At 32.6% G+C, this 13,205-nt stretch overlaps 1 protein-coding gene across 1 annotated transcript in view; it reads left to right on the top strand.

Moving 5' to 3' along the window:
- The window catches only part of LOC111502084 (patched domain-containing protein 3), a 50,434-nt gene extending 40,741 nt beyond the window's left edge, over nt 1-9,693 (top strand). Inside the window, exons 12-15 of the mRNA XM_074169224.1 lie at nt 2,377-2,519; nt 2,576-2,737; nt 7,467-7,862; nt 9,464-9,693. Coding sequence (XP_074025325.1) covers nt 2,377-2,519; nt 2,576-2,737; nt 7,467-7,862; nt 9,464-9,640 — 878 coding nt within the window. The 3' untranslated portion in view covers nt 9,641-9,693. The remainder of the gene's footprint in view (nt 1-2,376; nt 2,520-2,575; nt 2,738-7,466; nt 7,863-9,463) is intronic.
- Nucleotides 9,694-13,205: the final 3,512 nt, after the last annotated feature.

Raw genomic sequence — 13,205 nt, 5'->3', positions numbered from 1 at the left:
TCTTCCTGCCAGAAAGAACACCTTCTGAAAAAACAATAACACCCGAATATCTTCTATGACACATTAGCTCTTGTAGGCCATAGCTAAAATATTTGTAGTACTTATTCTTATGTTTGTATCGATATTCGCCTCATCTCCCCTCTTTATTCAAATAAAATGTTGTACCCGCTATCATAATTACAATTTAGGCCCTTTGTATTAATTGTTTTTATCTTTTCTATTTTTTGTAAGGTGCAAGAGGTGTGTCCTATTGACAAATTTGTATTTTTTTTCCTCCATATTGTATCATGTTATTTCTGCTGTCAATAAATTCATTTACTATTATTATTATATCTCAACTGGTGCTTCGGAAACCAACCAAAACATTGATGCCAGCCGTGAAAGCATACATTCATATATTTTTTACAGACTTCGTCGTTCATTATAGATGTTTATGAAGTTTCACATAGTTATATATGAAGGGATATAAACGACATATTTATTATCAAGTTATAGTGTCGCTACATTTTTTGCAATTATCGAGGCAGGCAGTTATAGTATTTCCAATACCAATTGGAATAGCACAGAGAAGGAATTCCCGCCTCGACATAGGCGTCGGCATATTATTTTTCAGTGGTAGTTTTTCAGTTACTTGTTCTTACAATCGTAGCAATTGATCACCCCATTAAAAAGTTATCTCAACTAAATTTTTCAACCATGGGTAATTATGAAAAACTTCGAAATTTAAGGTAGTTGATTTCAGAGTCGTAAACTCTAAAATACAATGAAAACACAAATAATCACACCGAATTTCCGTCAAACATATATTTACAAAATAATAGAGGCCAACAAAATTGCTAGAAAAATTAAAATTCTTCTTCGCTATATTCGGATGAGGTGGGATCATCATCGGGTTGAATAACGATCGGATTTATGGAACTTTGCACATAATTTTTGTTCTCTTCTTTTATAACGTGGGCCACACAGTTCTTCCACACATCACTATTACCTATTTCATTCACCACTTGCCTCATATTTTCAAGCATTACAGCATCCAGAGTCGGTGACTGATTACATTTCCACAAGCTTTCTTTCATTGTGGCCCAAACCATTTCAATTAGATTGAACACACAATAGTATGGAGGCAAACGTAAGAGAATATGACCACGTGTTTCACACATCGAATCAATAATATACTCTTTTTTGAAATTACGTTGTTTTATGGTCGCCAGTAATACCTTTTTCGTTGGAATCTTTTCGGGTATTTTCATGTCATGATTTCGCATGAAATCAACAATATCTGCTTTTTTTGTGTTATTGTTTGGTATTGTAGTCAATAACCGAGAATAATACGAAGCGTTGTCCATAACAATAACCGAGTGTGGAGGAATATTTGGAAGAAGCTGCTCACTGATCCGGGTTTCGAATAAAGCCGCAGTCATATCTTCGTGGTAATCAGCAGACGATTTTTTTATATTTTTGGCCGACAGAAGCAAAGCGTTAGGTACGAAACCACTTTCATTCCCAGCATGCAAAATTATAACACGTTTTTATAACAGCCATATTTGACATCATGGGTGTCAAACCAAGTTTCGTCGAGGTAGTAGATTATATGTCTGCTGGATTCTCGGCAGCTTTTCATTCGCCTCAAATATTCTTGTCGTAGTTGAACAATGCGTGTCGATTCCATTATGACCATCCGATTGTTCAATTTTTTATATTTGAAACCACAAGACAATAAGACCCCTCGTAGAGTTTCTAAAGATTTGTAATTGTAATCGGGATAGTCGAGTAATTTATACCAAATCATTTCCAAGGCTGGTACTTCATTTTTTTGGTATATACCATAAATTGTTCGTCGAATCACATCTTGTAGAGCCATCAACGTTTGCAAATTTTTTATTCATTTGTTTTCGTTTCATTGCATGGTCAATGAAATCCCCTATTTTAATGACTCGAAGAATTGTCGAACGAGATAGTTTCGTTAACTTGCATATTCTATTCACAATAGCATTCTGTGAAGTGTGACAGTTTTCCTTCTTCAAGCATTCATGAATATTTAAAATTACTCGCTGAACTTGAACATGTAAGTCCTTATTTTCAAATTCCGGTTCCCTGTCGATTGACACAGATTCCTCACACGTAATGTTATCATTGTTTATTCCTCAACTACATTTGATAGCACGTTAACTAATTATCTGGGCGACTAGGGGCCACAGGCAAGAAATGTTTATGACTGTACTCTTATTTTTATTGCCATTTCAATTGGGAATGGATATACTATAACAAGTATTTTAGCTACTTCGAATCACTAAAATCAATGATCCTTTGACAAAAAGATCGCTTTAAAATTTCAATTTCTTTCACGTTGTTTTTCCAACGAAATATTATTTTCAGATATTTATAAAGAACCTTTGGATGACGAAAGGTTCCACATTTTCTTATCGAAGTTTTTGCACAGCCCGCGACATGCCAAGTTCCAAGCTAACTTTATTTTCGATGAAGAACTTCAGTGTGGAGTTGCTACTCCTAAAATCAAGGTAGGGAGCTGATCCAGTAATTTGTCGATACCGTAACGCAAAATTAATTTTTTCAGCTAACTAGCTTCGACTTTCATTTCAAGAAATTCAAAAATCCCAGAGATCAAATACCCGCCATGCACCGAGTTAGGGAAATAGCCGAGAATGCTAATTTCACAACCGGCGACAGGTTTGCAACTGTTTGGTCGCAATTCTTTTCCACGTGGATAACAGACGAGGTGAGGAACTGAAGAAATTTTTGTCATATTTTTGCCATAATTATGTAGAGGAAAGGCTGGTATATTCTGTAACTAAATGAAAAATAATCAAATCCCCTTTCAAAAGAAAGTACGCCCCATACATTTTTTGTAATTTGTACTTGCAGAAAGAGAAAACTACTAAATAAATAACACTGGTTGTTCCAAAAGTTTTGTCAACTATTATGAGTCAATTTAGAACTGAATTCACTGAACTCAGTGAATTAAAATTTAATTTGATCGATTCAAGCGCCATTTGAATTGGTGCAGTTTGCCAAAGTAACACAAGTTCATCAATTCCGTCATCATAAAAATAGGGTCCTCAGGGTTAGGTAAAGTTGACGAAGGCCGTTTAAAGTTGGAGAGGCCTGGAGAATATGGTGGGTGAAACTTGAGGACTGGCGTTGTTGTGGGATTCCGACAATATTGTTATACAGGGCTATTCAAATTCATGAAAAGAGAAATGAAAATTTCTATGTTTTTACCACTTTTATTTGTAACTGCAGTTTCGTCCAACATGGACATTCTCAAACTAATTAAGTTAAGTTTGTGTGTGTTTTAAAAGTATTTTAGAGATATATTTGAATATTAATATAGTGCATTCTTGTGCTGATTTTAATTGTGCAATGTTTTTCAATTTGAAATTTCTATCAAGTGAACTATGACCCAAAAATCATGAAACAAACCCATTGGAGTCCTTCCATTTCGAGACATTTCTGAACTCGGTTTTTCAAATTATTTATTGCCCTTAATACACTTATTTCCTGGATTGTTGCGAAATCATTCAAAATCCTCAATCTCAAGTCTTCCACATTTTCTGTCTCTCTGCCAGCGTATGTCCTATTTTTCAATGTCCCCTATAGAAAATAATCCAAAATAGTAAGATCTGGTGATCTTGCAGGCCATCTTATTGGCCCATTATTTGTCTCGAAATGGAAGGATTCCAATTCGAACATTTCTTGTGCCATTAATTTTTTTGTGTATATAAATTACTTCATTTCAATTTTCCTTACAATTATAGTGTTGATTTTGGATGTCATTATTGCTATCCTTTCTTTTTTTGCTCATCAAAACACATATAATATATTTTTTCTACGCCCGTACTCTAACAATACACTTATATGACCATAATCCGTTTCATAATGATATCCATTATGATACAGATTTTTCATAATGATACAGATTATCAACCAATAGAAACCCATAATTTTTCAATCAAGAATCCTGTTCCTTTGTTTGTCCTAGATTCTAACCTAAGTAACTAATTGCTTTATTTGTCAAAATCAGTTTTCATATTACCTACCTATATTATCAAAATGTCTGAAAACAGCGATATAGAAGGAATCCCATCGACTCCAATATTTTTAAAAGATCAGATTAATTACAGTTGTTATATTCAATATAAATATAATTAGAATCTTTATAGTTTTCATATATCCATGATAATACCATTAAGTTTGTGTGTTTTTTTTTTTTTAAATGAGTTAATTACTGTAAATGTGTTCAATACAAATATAATATTTATAGTTTTTCATTATTTATCGGGTTTAGAAAAAATAGCGTATGCAACTCTCATGTAATGGTTATTAATACACTCGCATATACCATACAAAACTCGCCTTCGGCTCGTTTCGTATCCCGGTTAATGCTCGTGTCTTAATAACCATCATTACATGATCGTTGCATAATATACTATTTGTTGTAGATAAATTTCAGATAATCATAAAAGGGTGCCTTATTCGAAGTTCATTGTGAAAAACGCTGAGAGCAATAGAAATATGAAAAAATTTGAAATGGTATCTGAAAATGAAAAAAATATTCTCTAAAAACTCGTTAAAGTTGCTATTGTGTTTTTATTTAACTCAGTCAACCAATTTCCAGGGCCGTAATTTAAAAGGAAATAATCCACACAAACAAAATCAAATATTACCGGAACATCCCAAAATGTATAATTCAATTTAATTTCTCAGTATGAAGTGAAAGTCGAGGATACAAAAACTATAGTAAAACCAATAATGATTGAGAGTAAAGCGCGTTGTCATATCTAAATTTTACGTAACCAGTTTATAGCAGAATCAAAATATAGTAAGCAGTAGAGTTGTCGGTTGTGGCAAATTATAGATAATACACAATACTAGTACGATTAAAAGGTATTATTTATGACAAAAATCAGTAATGAGCCTGTAATGAGTAATACTTATACATTTCCTAATTACTGATCAGTTAAAATTTATTATTTTCTGTATAGTGTTAGATATTTATTACAACTAGTGGCAACGCTGTACGCAACGATATTTCTGTCTTTGTCACTTTACCGTAACTTCCATCTCATCGTTGCAGTCCTCACTAATGTACTTGCAGCCATGAGCGTATCATTGGTTTGTGAATTATACAGCGTGAATTGTACGTTTTACAGTTAAGTTAGTCAGCAATCGATGTGTTGTGATAACAATTGGTGAAAATAATAGTGCTAATAAATGTTTAAGCGTTACATAATTATATTTCTACACCGTTCTCAAACTACTCAAAAAATGGGAGACATGGTCGGGCCTTCCACGTCGAAAAAGGTAAAACGGTCGGAGTCTCGGTCAGTAAGAGAAAAACAAATTGTACTGCGAGTATTTCACTGTCTTGAAAGAGATCATCAGCCATCAAAAGATGACTTTGTGCATATATGCTGTAATTCTACGTGTGTACCTCCGAATAACCAACCGGGCATTTCTACATCATTAAGTTCCACAATTACAAAAGATAAATTAGTTGATATGTGCTCTGATTAAACCGGTGTACCAAAATCATCGATTTACAAAATACTAAGAGAAGCAGAAATTCATGGGGACGTACAAACGCCAAAAACTAGTAGGGGACGAAAAAAAATCACAGTTGATGAAGAAGCCAAAACCAGTATACGCAGAACTATTCACAGTTCCTTTTTCAGAAATGAGCTGCCCACACTACAAACAGTTCTTGAGGCACTTAGCGATCATGAATTGGTCCCAAAAAGGGTTAAGAAACTTTTAGGAACTTGTACACGAAATGAAATTTACGTACGGAAAAGTTGACAGGAAAAGCATTCTCATTGAACGTCAAGAAATAATAGCATGGAGAAGAAACTATCTAAGAAAAATTGACGAATTTCGGAAGCTCAAAAAAAAAAGTACTTCATGGACGAGACATGGGTTAACCAAGGACATACAGTCAAAAAAGTATGGCAGGATGGTAATATAACAAGTGCACGACAAGCCTTTAATGAAGGTTTGTCAGTTGGGTTAAAACAGCCATCTGGAAAAGGTAGTCGTTTGATAGTTACGCATATAGGAAGCGACAGTGGATTTTTACCAAATGGTGAATTAATATTTAAATCTAAGAAAACAGGTGACTATCATGAAGAGATGAATGCGGAGGTGTTTGAAAAATGGTTTGAAGGCATCATTCAACTTGTGGAACCTGGGTCTGTCATCGTCATGGACAATGCCCCATACCATAGTCGACATTTAGAACCATTACCGAAACAATCATGGAAAAAAGCAGCAATTCAAGAATGGTTAATTAATAAGAACATCCAATATAACAAAGATAGTTTAAAGGCAGAACTACTTCAGCTAACAAAATTACAAAAAGACAAATATAAAAAATTTTAATTACAGTTTTAAGGTTACCACCATACCACTACGAATTAAACCCAATAGAATTAATCTGGGCGCAAGTAAAAGGATATGTGGCACGAGAAAACAGAACATGGAAGAAATGCATGCAGCATGTTTTAAAAGAAGAGCAAAAAATGTGGGACGTAGACAACCGTATTGAACACAATATTGAACCAATCATAATTCACTTTGATGATAGCGGTAGCAACAGTGACGAATCTGAGGTTGAAGATTATACGAAAATTTGTACATTTACATTTATATTATATTCTATTATCAAAAATTTGTAATTTGTATTTTCTAGTACCCCTGACGAAGAGTTTAAGTTACTCGAAAGCTTGAGAATAGTTATAAAGAGTTCACTTATCAATTGCTGCAACCCAATAGTGAAAAAAAGTTATATATATATATATATATATATATATATATATATATATATATATATATATATATATATATATATATATATATATATACAACGATTAGGTAAATTACGATATTGCAAAATGTTAATGAAATAAATAAAAAATGTGTTTGAATATTTTAGCTAATTGTACTAAGAATTTTTCTTTCATTCTTAACCCTCTCAAAAATTAATAAGCACGCCCCCGATTTGCTGTCAACTGGGCTTACTTCTACTCTCAATCATTATTGGTTTTAGTATACAACAAAAAATACAGGTCCGTATTTCAAAATTCAAAGATGGGGGTGGCCCAAGTCAGATGTCAGCCTGTACAAAAAATTCATGGACATATCATAATAGCCCACATCAAGTGCCAACAGCAACATGTGGACATATTTTCGATATGTCTATAGATATAGGCAAAAAAATCATTTGGGATTTTTTGGTTTTTCAGGTATATCTCCAGAACCAAAAGAGCTATATTCAATGTTTGTACATCATTGAATATGTCTCTAAAATACGCAAGTTTGCCACAATTTAACCGACATTCTATCTCTTATCGTTTACGAGATCCCCATGTACAGAAACGAATTAGAATAGCCCTGTATAATCATTACTTAGCACACCATGCCTTGAGATCAATGGAACAATTTATTTTCAGCTAATCGACATAGAGGTGATCCGCAATCTCCAGCTGGCCCTCCTCTGCGTGATGCTCTGCACCATCGTCCTCATAGCGGACTGGCAGACTTGCTTCTGGATCTTCATCTGCGTCCTCATCACCATGGTGGACGTTTGCGGATTCATGCAGAGATGGGGACTCACCATCGACTTGGTGTCTTGCATCGGCTTGGAACTTGCCATAGGGCTCTGCGTGGACTACGCCACGCACGTGGGGCACACTTTTCTGACTGTGACTGAAGGATCGAGGCCCGAAAGGGCCATCAAAACGGTCACTTCGATCGGGGCGGCGGTGCTGTACGGGGGACTGTCCACGTTCATCGGGGTAGCCATGATGAGCCAGTCGTCGGCGTATACTTTTGTGTCCTTCTTCAAGGTGAGTATATCACAATATTGAAAGTTTTATAAAAAATAGAATAAATTAAAAAAAAACAAATTGTTTACAACAATTTTTTTTAAATGAACAATTAAAAAAATAATTTCAAAAAAGTTTTTTCAAAACCTTAAAGAACAATAGAATATATGATTTTTTAAAAACAAACGGTTCCTTAATTTTAATATTTCGTTGCAAAAAACGATTGTTAATTAACAAACGCATTTTTTAGCAACAAGAAATTTTTTTGAGAAACCATTTTTTTCTAAAAATCATGATTTTTTTCAATCAACATAATGCAAACAAAGAATTTTCGAATTGCTCATAAACAATGTATTTGTTTATGATAAATTAATTAACAATAGCTGTAAAAAATTAAAAAAAAATATTATTAATTAGTTTCTAGCCATGAGACATTGAAACAATAGAAAATTAGAAAAAAAAATTGTAATGTATTTTTTATAAAATTATAATTTTCAAGTGTCAATAAAGAAATAGAAAATAACAATTTTTTTATTTTGGCAACGGTAATCTATTTTTTTGCCTATTAAGGATAACTTCACCTAAGGAAAAAAATGCCAGGGTTTTAGTTTAATAATTATAGGGATTTTTATATTAACTTTCAATTCAGTAAAAGTTATTAATTAATGAATTTATTATCAACGTTAAAATTTTGATAAAAATTTTTTGACTGCTGATTATTATTTATTGATGTATCCCAACATTACATGAATTTTTTCATTCCTTAATATTTACATTTAATATGTTTAAATATTTTTTTTTGTTTTACTACCCGCTTTTGGCTCTATTTTCAGGGCTCTATAAAAATTATAAATAATCGAGATACAGTTTCGGGAGTCGGGACTTTTTTACGCAAATTCGTTGATCTTTTCAAATTTTTTTTCAAATTTCCAAAATTTTGAAAATTTTCCGAGATATTGAGACAAAACTAAAGCCCCAATTTTTTTTCACCTAATTGTTTATAAATTTTGTAATTTTTATCGGCGCGTTTTCGGACCTTTCCTTAAACTTTCTAGGCAAAAATACGAATCGAATGACACCTTGGTCGTAATTTTTGGACAGGGCTGAAAAATGTTACAAAAAAAAGTTTTTTTCCGGATATCGATTTTATTGGACGTACAATTCGCAAAACAGCAGTGCTTTGTTGGCATTATACTATCACAAAATAATTTTTTATATCAGATTTATATTTTTAAATAATAAATTAATATTACGTAAATAACACTATTTTACATTTGAATGTGAACTTGATTATTTCTGACAAACATTTGTGTGAGTTTCAACACAGATAACCTTTTTGTAGATGCCTATCTCGAAATATGACTGACTCCCCATCAGATCTGGATTACTTCTTGGTTAGATCCACTTGTTTCGTTATACAATAGCTTGTTCAGACGTTTCTATTATATATGGCTGGCTTATCCGATGCATAAGCATAATTTAAAGAATAAACATAGCCTTATGATGAAGAGAAATTACCTTCTCCAGTTGAAAACTGATACCTCGGTTATTTTTGGAATTTTTTCATGAAATAAGAATTGATTTCCCTTCATGTATGACTGAATTTTATTAATCTTTTTCAGATATTTTTCCTGGTGATACTATTTGGTCTATTTCATGGGGTGGTACTTCTTCCTGTCATTCTGAGCCTGGTGGGCCCAAAACCATACAGAATCCATGAAACAGTTTCTCAGGAAGACAATGAAATGAAATCCATGACTAAGATCGAAGCAAAAATTAATTCAACTGTATCCATCTAGTTCGAGGGTTTTGATTTGTTGAGTTTTGAGATAAATATATTTTTTTGAATGTAGGTATGTTTTGTTTTACTGCTTTATAATTATTCTCATGAGTTAAAAAAAATATATCAACATAACTTTCACCTTGAATTAATGCCTACGAATAGAATCCATTGCTTTAAAAATATCCAAATCCTCAATTAACTCCTAAAAATATAGGTTGCTAACAAAAATTTCATTGTAGAACAATTTTTTGTTGGAAACAAAAACAATCTACATAATCACAAATGAAATACCTCAAAAATCTTATAATTTATTCGAAATCGTCAGTCAGTTCTAAATCCAAAACTACTCAACAGTTATTTCTGAAAGCTGAGACCTCCTTCATTCTTAGCTCAAACAGTTTTGACTTTTGAAACAGTTGATAGATTACAAAAATGTCATCTTATTTCATTATTAAAGTAGATTTGGTATGTTCGATTCTAACTCATATGAAATCATGAAAAATCAGAAATGGAACTATCTATGTTTTTTACCTCTTTTATTTGTAACTATCGTCACTGCTGTTTCATCCTATATGGACATTTTCAAACTAATACAATAAAACTGAGTTTTATGATATATAAACAATGGTTTAAAATTTTCTGTTAATCTTATAAAATATTGAAACCATTTTAATATGTGGCGCCATCTCTTAATGAGTAGTCGAACTGAATGATTGGCGGATATACACACTAAGTAAGATAAATCTTCAAACAACGGTTCCAATGACTAATTGTGAGTATGAAATCAATGTAAAATAGACAGATCATTCGCATTCGCGAAAGTGACCAGTAGGTATCACAATCAGCTCAGTTTATTTGTGTTTTTATTGAATATTATTAGTTGGAAGGTTTTTATTGATGAACGAAAAAAACTATTGTTGAATCAGAAGGGAAGAGTGTCAGTATATGTTACTTTTTTCATCATCAGACCATAAAGATATGTTTGTTAGGTTGTGGGGTCTGGTTTCGAAATCGAATAATATAAAAAATCTTCAACATTTTTATAAGATCTGTTTTTTTGCAATACTGGAGAATTCATATAGCAAATTATAAAAAGTAGATTTGGCATGTTCGATTCCAACTCTACTGCAGAATGTATATTAAAGATTGAATTTTTCATAAATTCTTTGGAAATTGAAATGATTCCAATCGGTGGCGCCACCTCTTGATAAGTAGTCAGACTGAACGATCAACGTTCAGTCTGACTACTTATCAACGGATATAGACATTCTTAGTTTGTATAAAAATTTATATTCAAACAACGATTTCATTGACCAATTGTGAGAATTAATTGCAACATCATCGTTTGTTGAACGGTAAATGTATCTCCAACGGCAATATGAAATCAATGCAAAATGGATAGATCTTTCGCATCAGGAAAATTTTCCGACAAAAGATAGGAGTCTGCAACTACTAAAGGACTGTGTCGACTTCAAACGAATGGTGTTTTGATAGTGACCAGTAGGTGCCGCAATCAGTCACTATTTTTGTATTTGTATTGAATATAACAGGATTTATAAACGACAAGGTTTTTTAATCAGAAAGGAAGGCTATCATCGCATAATATCATTAGATCATAAAATGCCTTCTAGGTTATGGGGGTCTGGTTCTGAAATCGAATAATATCAGAAATATTTAACATTTCCACAGCCTCAAGTAGTAATATCTGTTTTTTGGCAATACTAGACAATTGATATCGGTTTTAAACTGTGCATCATGCTAGAACCGTACACGATAGATAGATATCCTTTAATAAAGTTTCTCAGTACCAAAATAGCAGTGAGTGGTAAAAATAAATAAAAAAATATATCCCTTAGTAGCATTCAAACTTCATGCTAATATTAGAACTTCAGAAAACAATTATAATGACTCACCTTTGATTTTTTTGTGGAATAAACACCAATAACAGTTCACTCATATTTAATATTTGTCGAATTGAAAATCACTACCAACTACAACCAAAATATACCTATAACAACGATCTCAGTATTTCAACTGAAAATTGATCGACAAATAGTATGATTACCAGTTCTCAGTTTTATAACGATTATAAAGATATCGAAATGACTGTGACAACAAATAATACACAGCCTACTCGAGTTTGGTGTTCAAATCTTTATTGTGGAACAAATAGTCAGGGAGTCAAATCTCTTATTGAAGAACGAAGGGCATGTATCTAACACAAAACGAACTCAGTGGCTGAAAATATCGACAATTTTTTCCAGTGGCAACACTATATCAGAGTTGATACAGAAATGACAAAGGGGGTTTCATTCGACATTTTTGTTAGTGGTGATAGATGGCGGTAATTTCGTTTTGAATGCTTGAATAATTATGTGCTTTACGTAAAAATAAAATGACATATTACTTGACCACTAATGATATTAACAGGAACTTGTGACTATCCGGGATCAACAGAAAAAAATGCTAAAGTTTGTTGATTTTCTTACCGTCTGTGATTCATGCCTGTGCAGGTTGCAAATTCAAGCTTCAACACTTCTGTATTGAGTGTTTTGAAAACATCGCATTCGATTTGTAGCAGTGCATGGTAGAAAATCGACCTGGCGCACGTCTATACGGAACCAAGTTATAGTACAATCACATTGTATTTACGATTTAAGTCAGCTTGAACTTCTTCGTTGAAAAGCTGTGTTCTTGATTTGAGTTAGTTCATTTCAATTTTATTGTTGAAAAGTTTCCAATTGATATTTTAGTGGAATAGTCAGTTGGTCTTGTTTTCTACCTACAAGATAAGCAGCTTAATTGCATAATTATGATTATTATTGTTAGCAGTTGCAAACAATGTCTATGAACGTTTTCTTATCAACATTAAAATTGGTCAGTTTGTATCTTATAACGACTATGATTCTTTTTATTACAATCCTTCATCTGGAGTACCTCAGGGGTCGAATCTCGGATCACTTCTGTTCTCATTATTTATATATGACCTCAGTAATTATGTCGATTGTATATAATATATATTAATATTTGTAACGCAACTATTTTGATTTGTTATAGATAATCTCTATTAAACTGAGATATATTTTCTGAAAAGTCTTTTCTTATTTGTTGAAACTAAAAACCATAAAAAAATAATTCCTCAATTGAAATTCAAATAGAGTACTATTAAAATCCGTCATTTAGTAACTTAGTTTCTTAACTTTCCATTTTTATTATTACCCGTGTCAATACATTAGTGATATCTATTATCTTTCAGATTCCTGTATTATTGGTAGACTGAGGTGTTTCTGATTTGACTGACATTTTTATCGTAAGCCTTTCATAGTGCCAACAGAACACAAAATGAATAACAATTGAAACAGAGCCGTACTAACTGGTCTGAAAATTCGTAGGTTAACATACAGATGGCGATACTAGTAATGAATCCATATGATTTTTAGTTAACCGTAACCTTCAAAAGATACGTGTACAAATTTCACAGCTGTTGGACTATTCTTCCCTTGCTTGTGTGTATTGGCCAATGAGCATATGAATCAGTCCTTGATGCAGAATCCGGTCTGTCAGAAACCGGACGATGTATA

Source organism: Leptinotarsa decemlineata, unplaced genomic scaffold, assembly GCF_025532065.1.
Source record: "Leptinotarsa decemlineata unplaced genomic scaffold, Ldec_3_MD MMD2_P_RNA_scaffold_5, whole genome shotgun sequence".
Lineage (NCBI taxonomy): Eukaryota > Metazoa > Arthropoda > Insecta > Coleoptera > Chrysomelidae > Leptinotarsa > Leptinotarsa decemlineata.
Note: the sequence above shows the minus strand (reverse complement) of the source record. Positions and strands in the feature narration are given on the sequence as shown.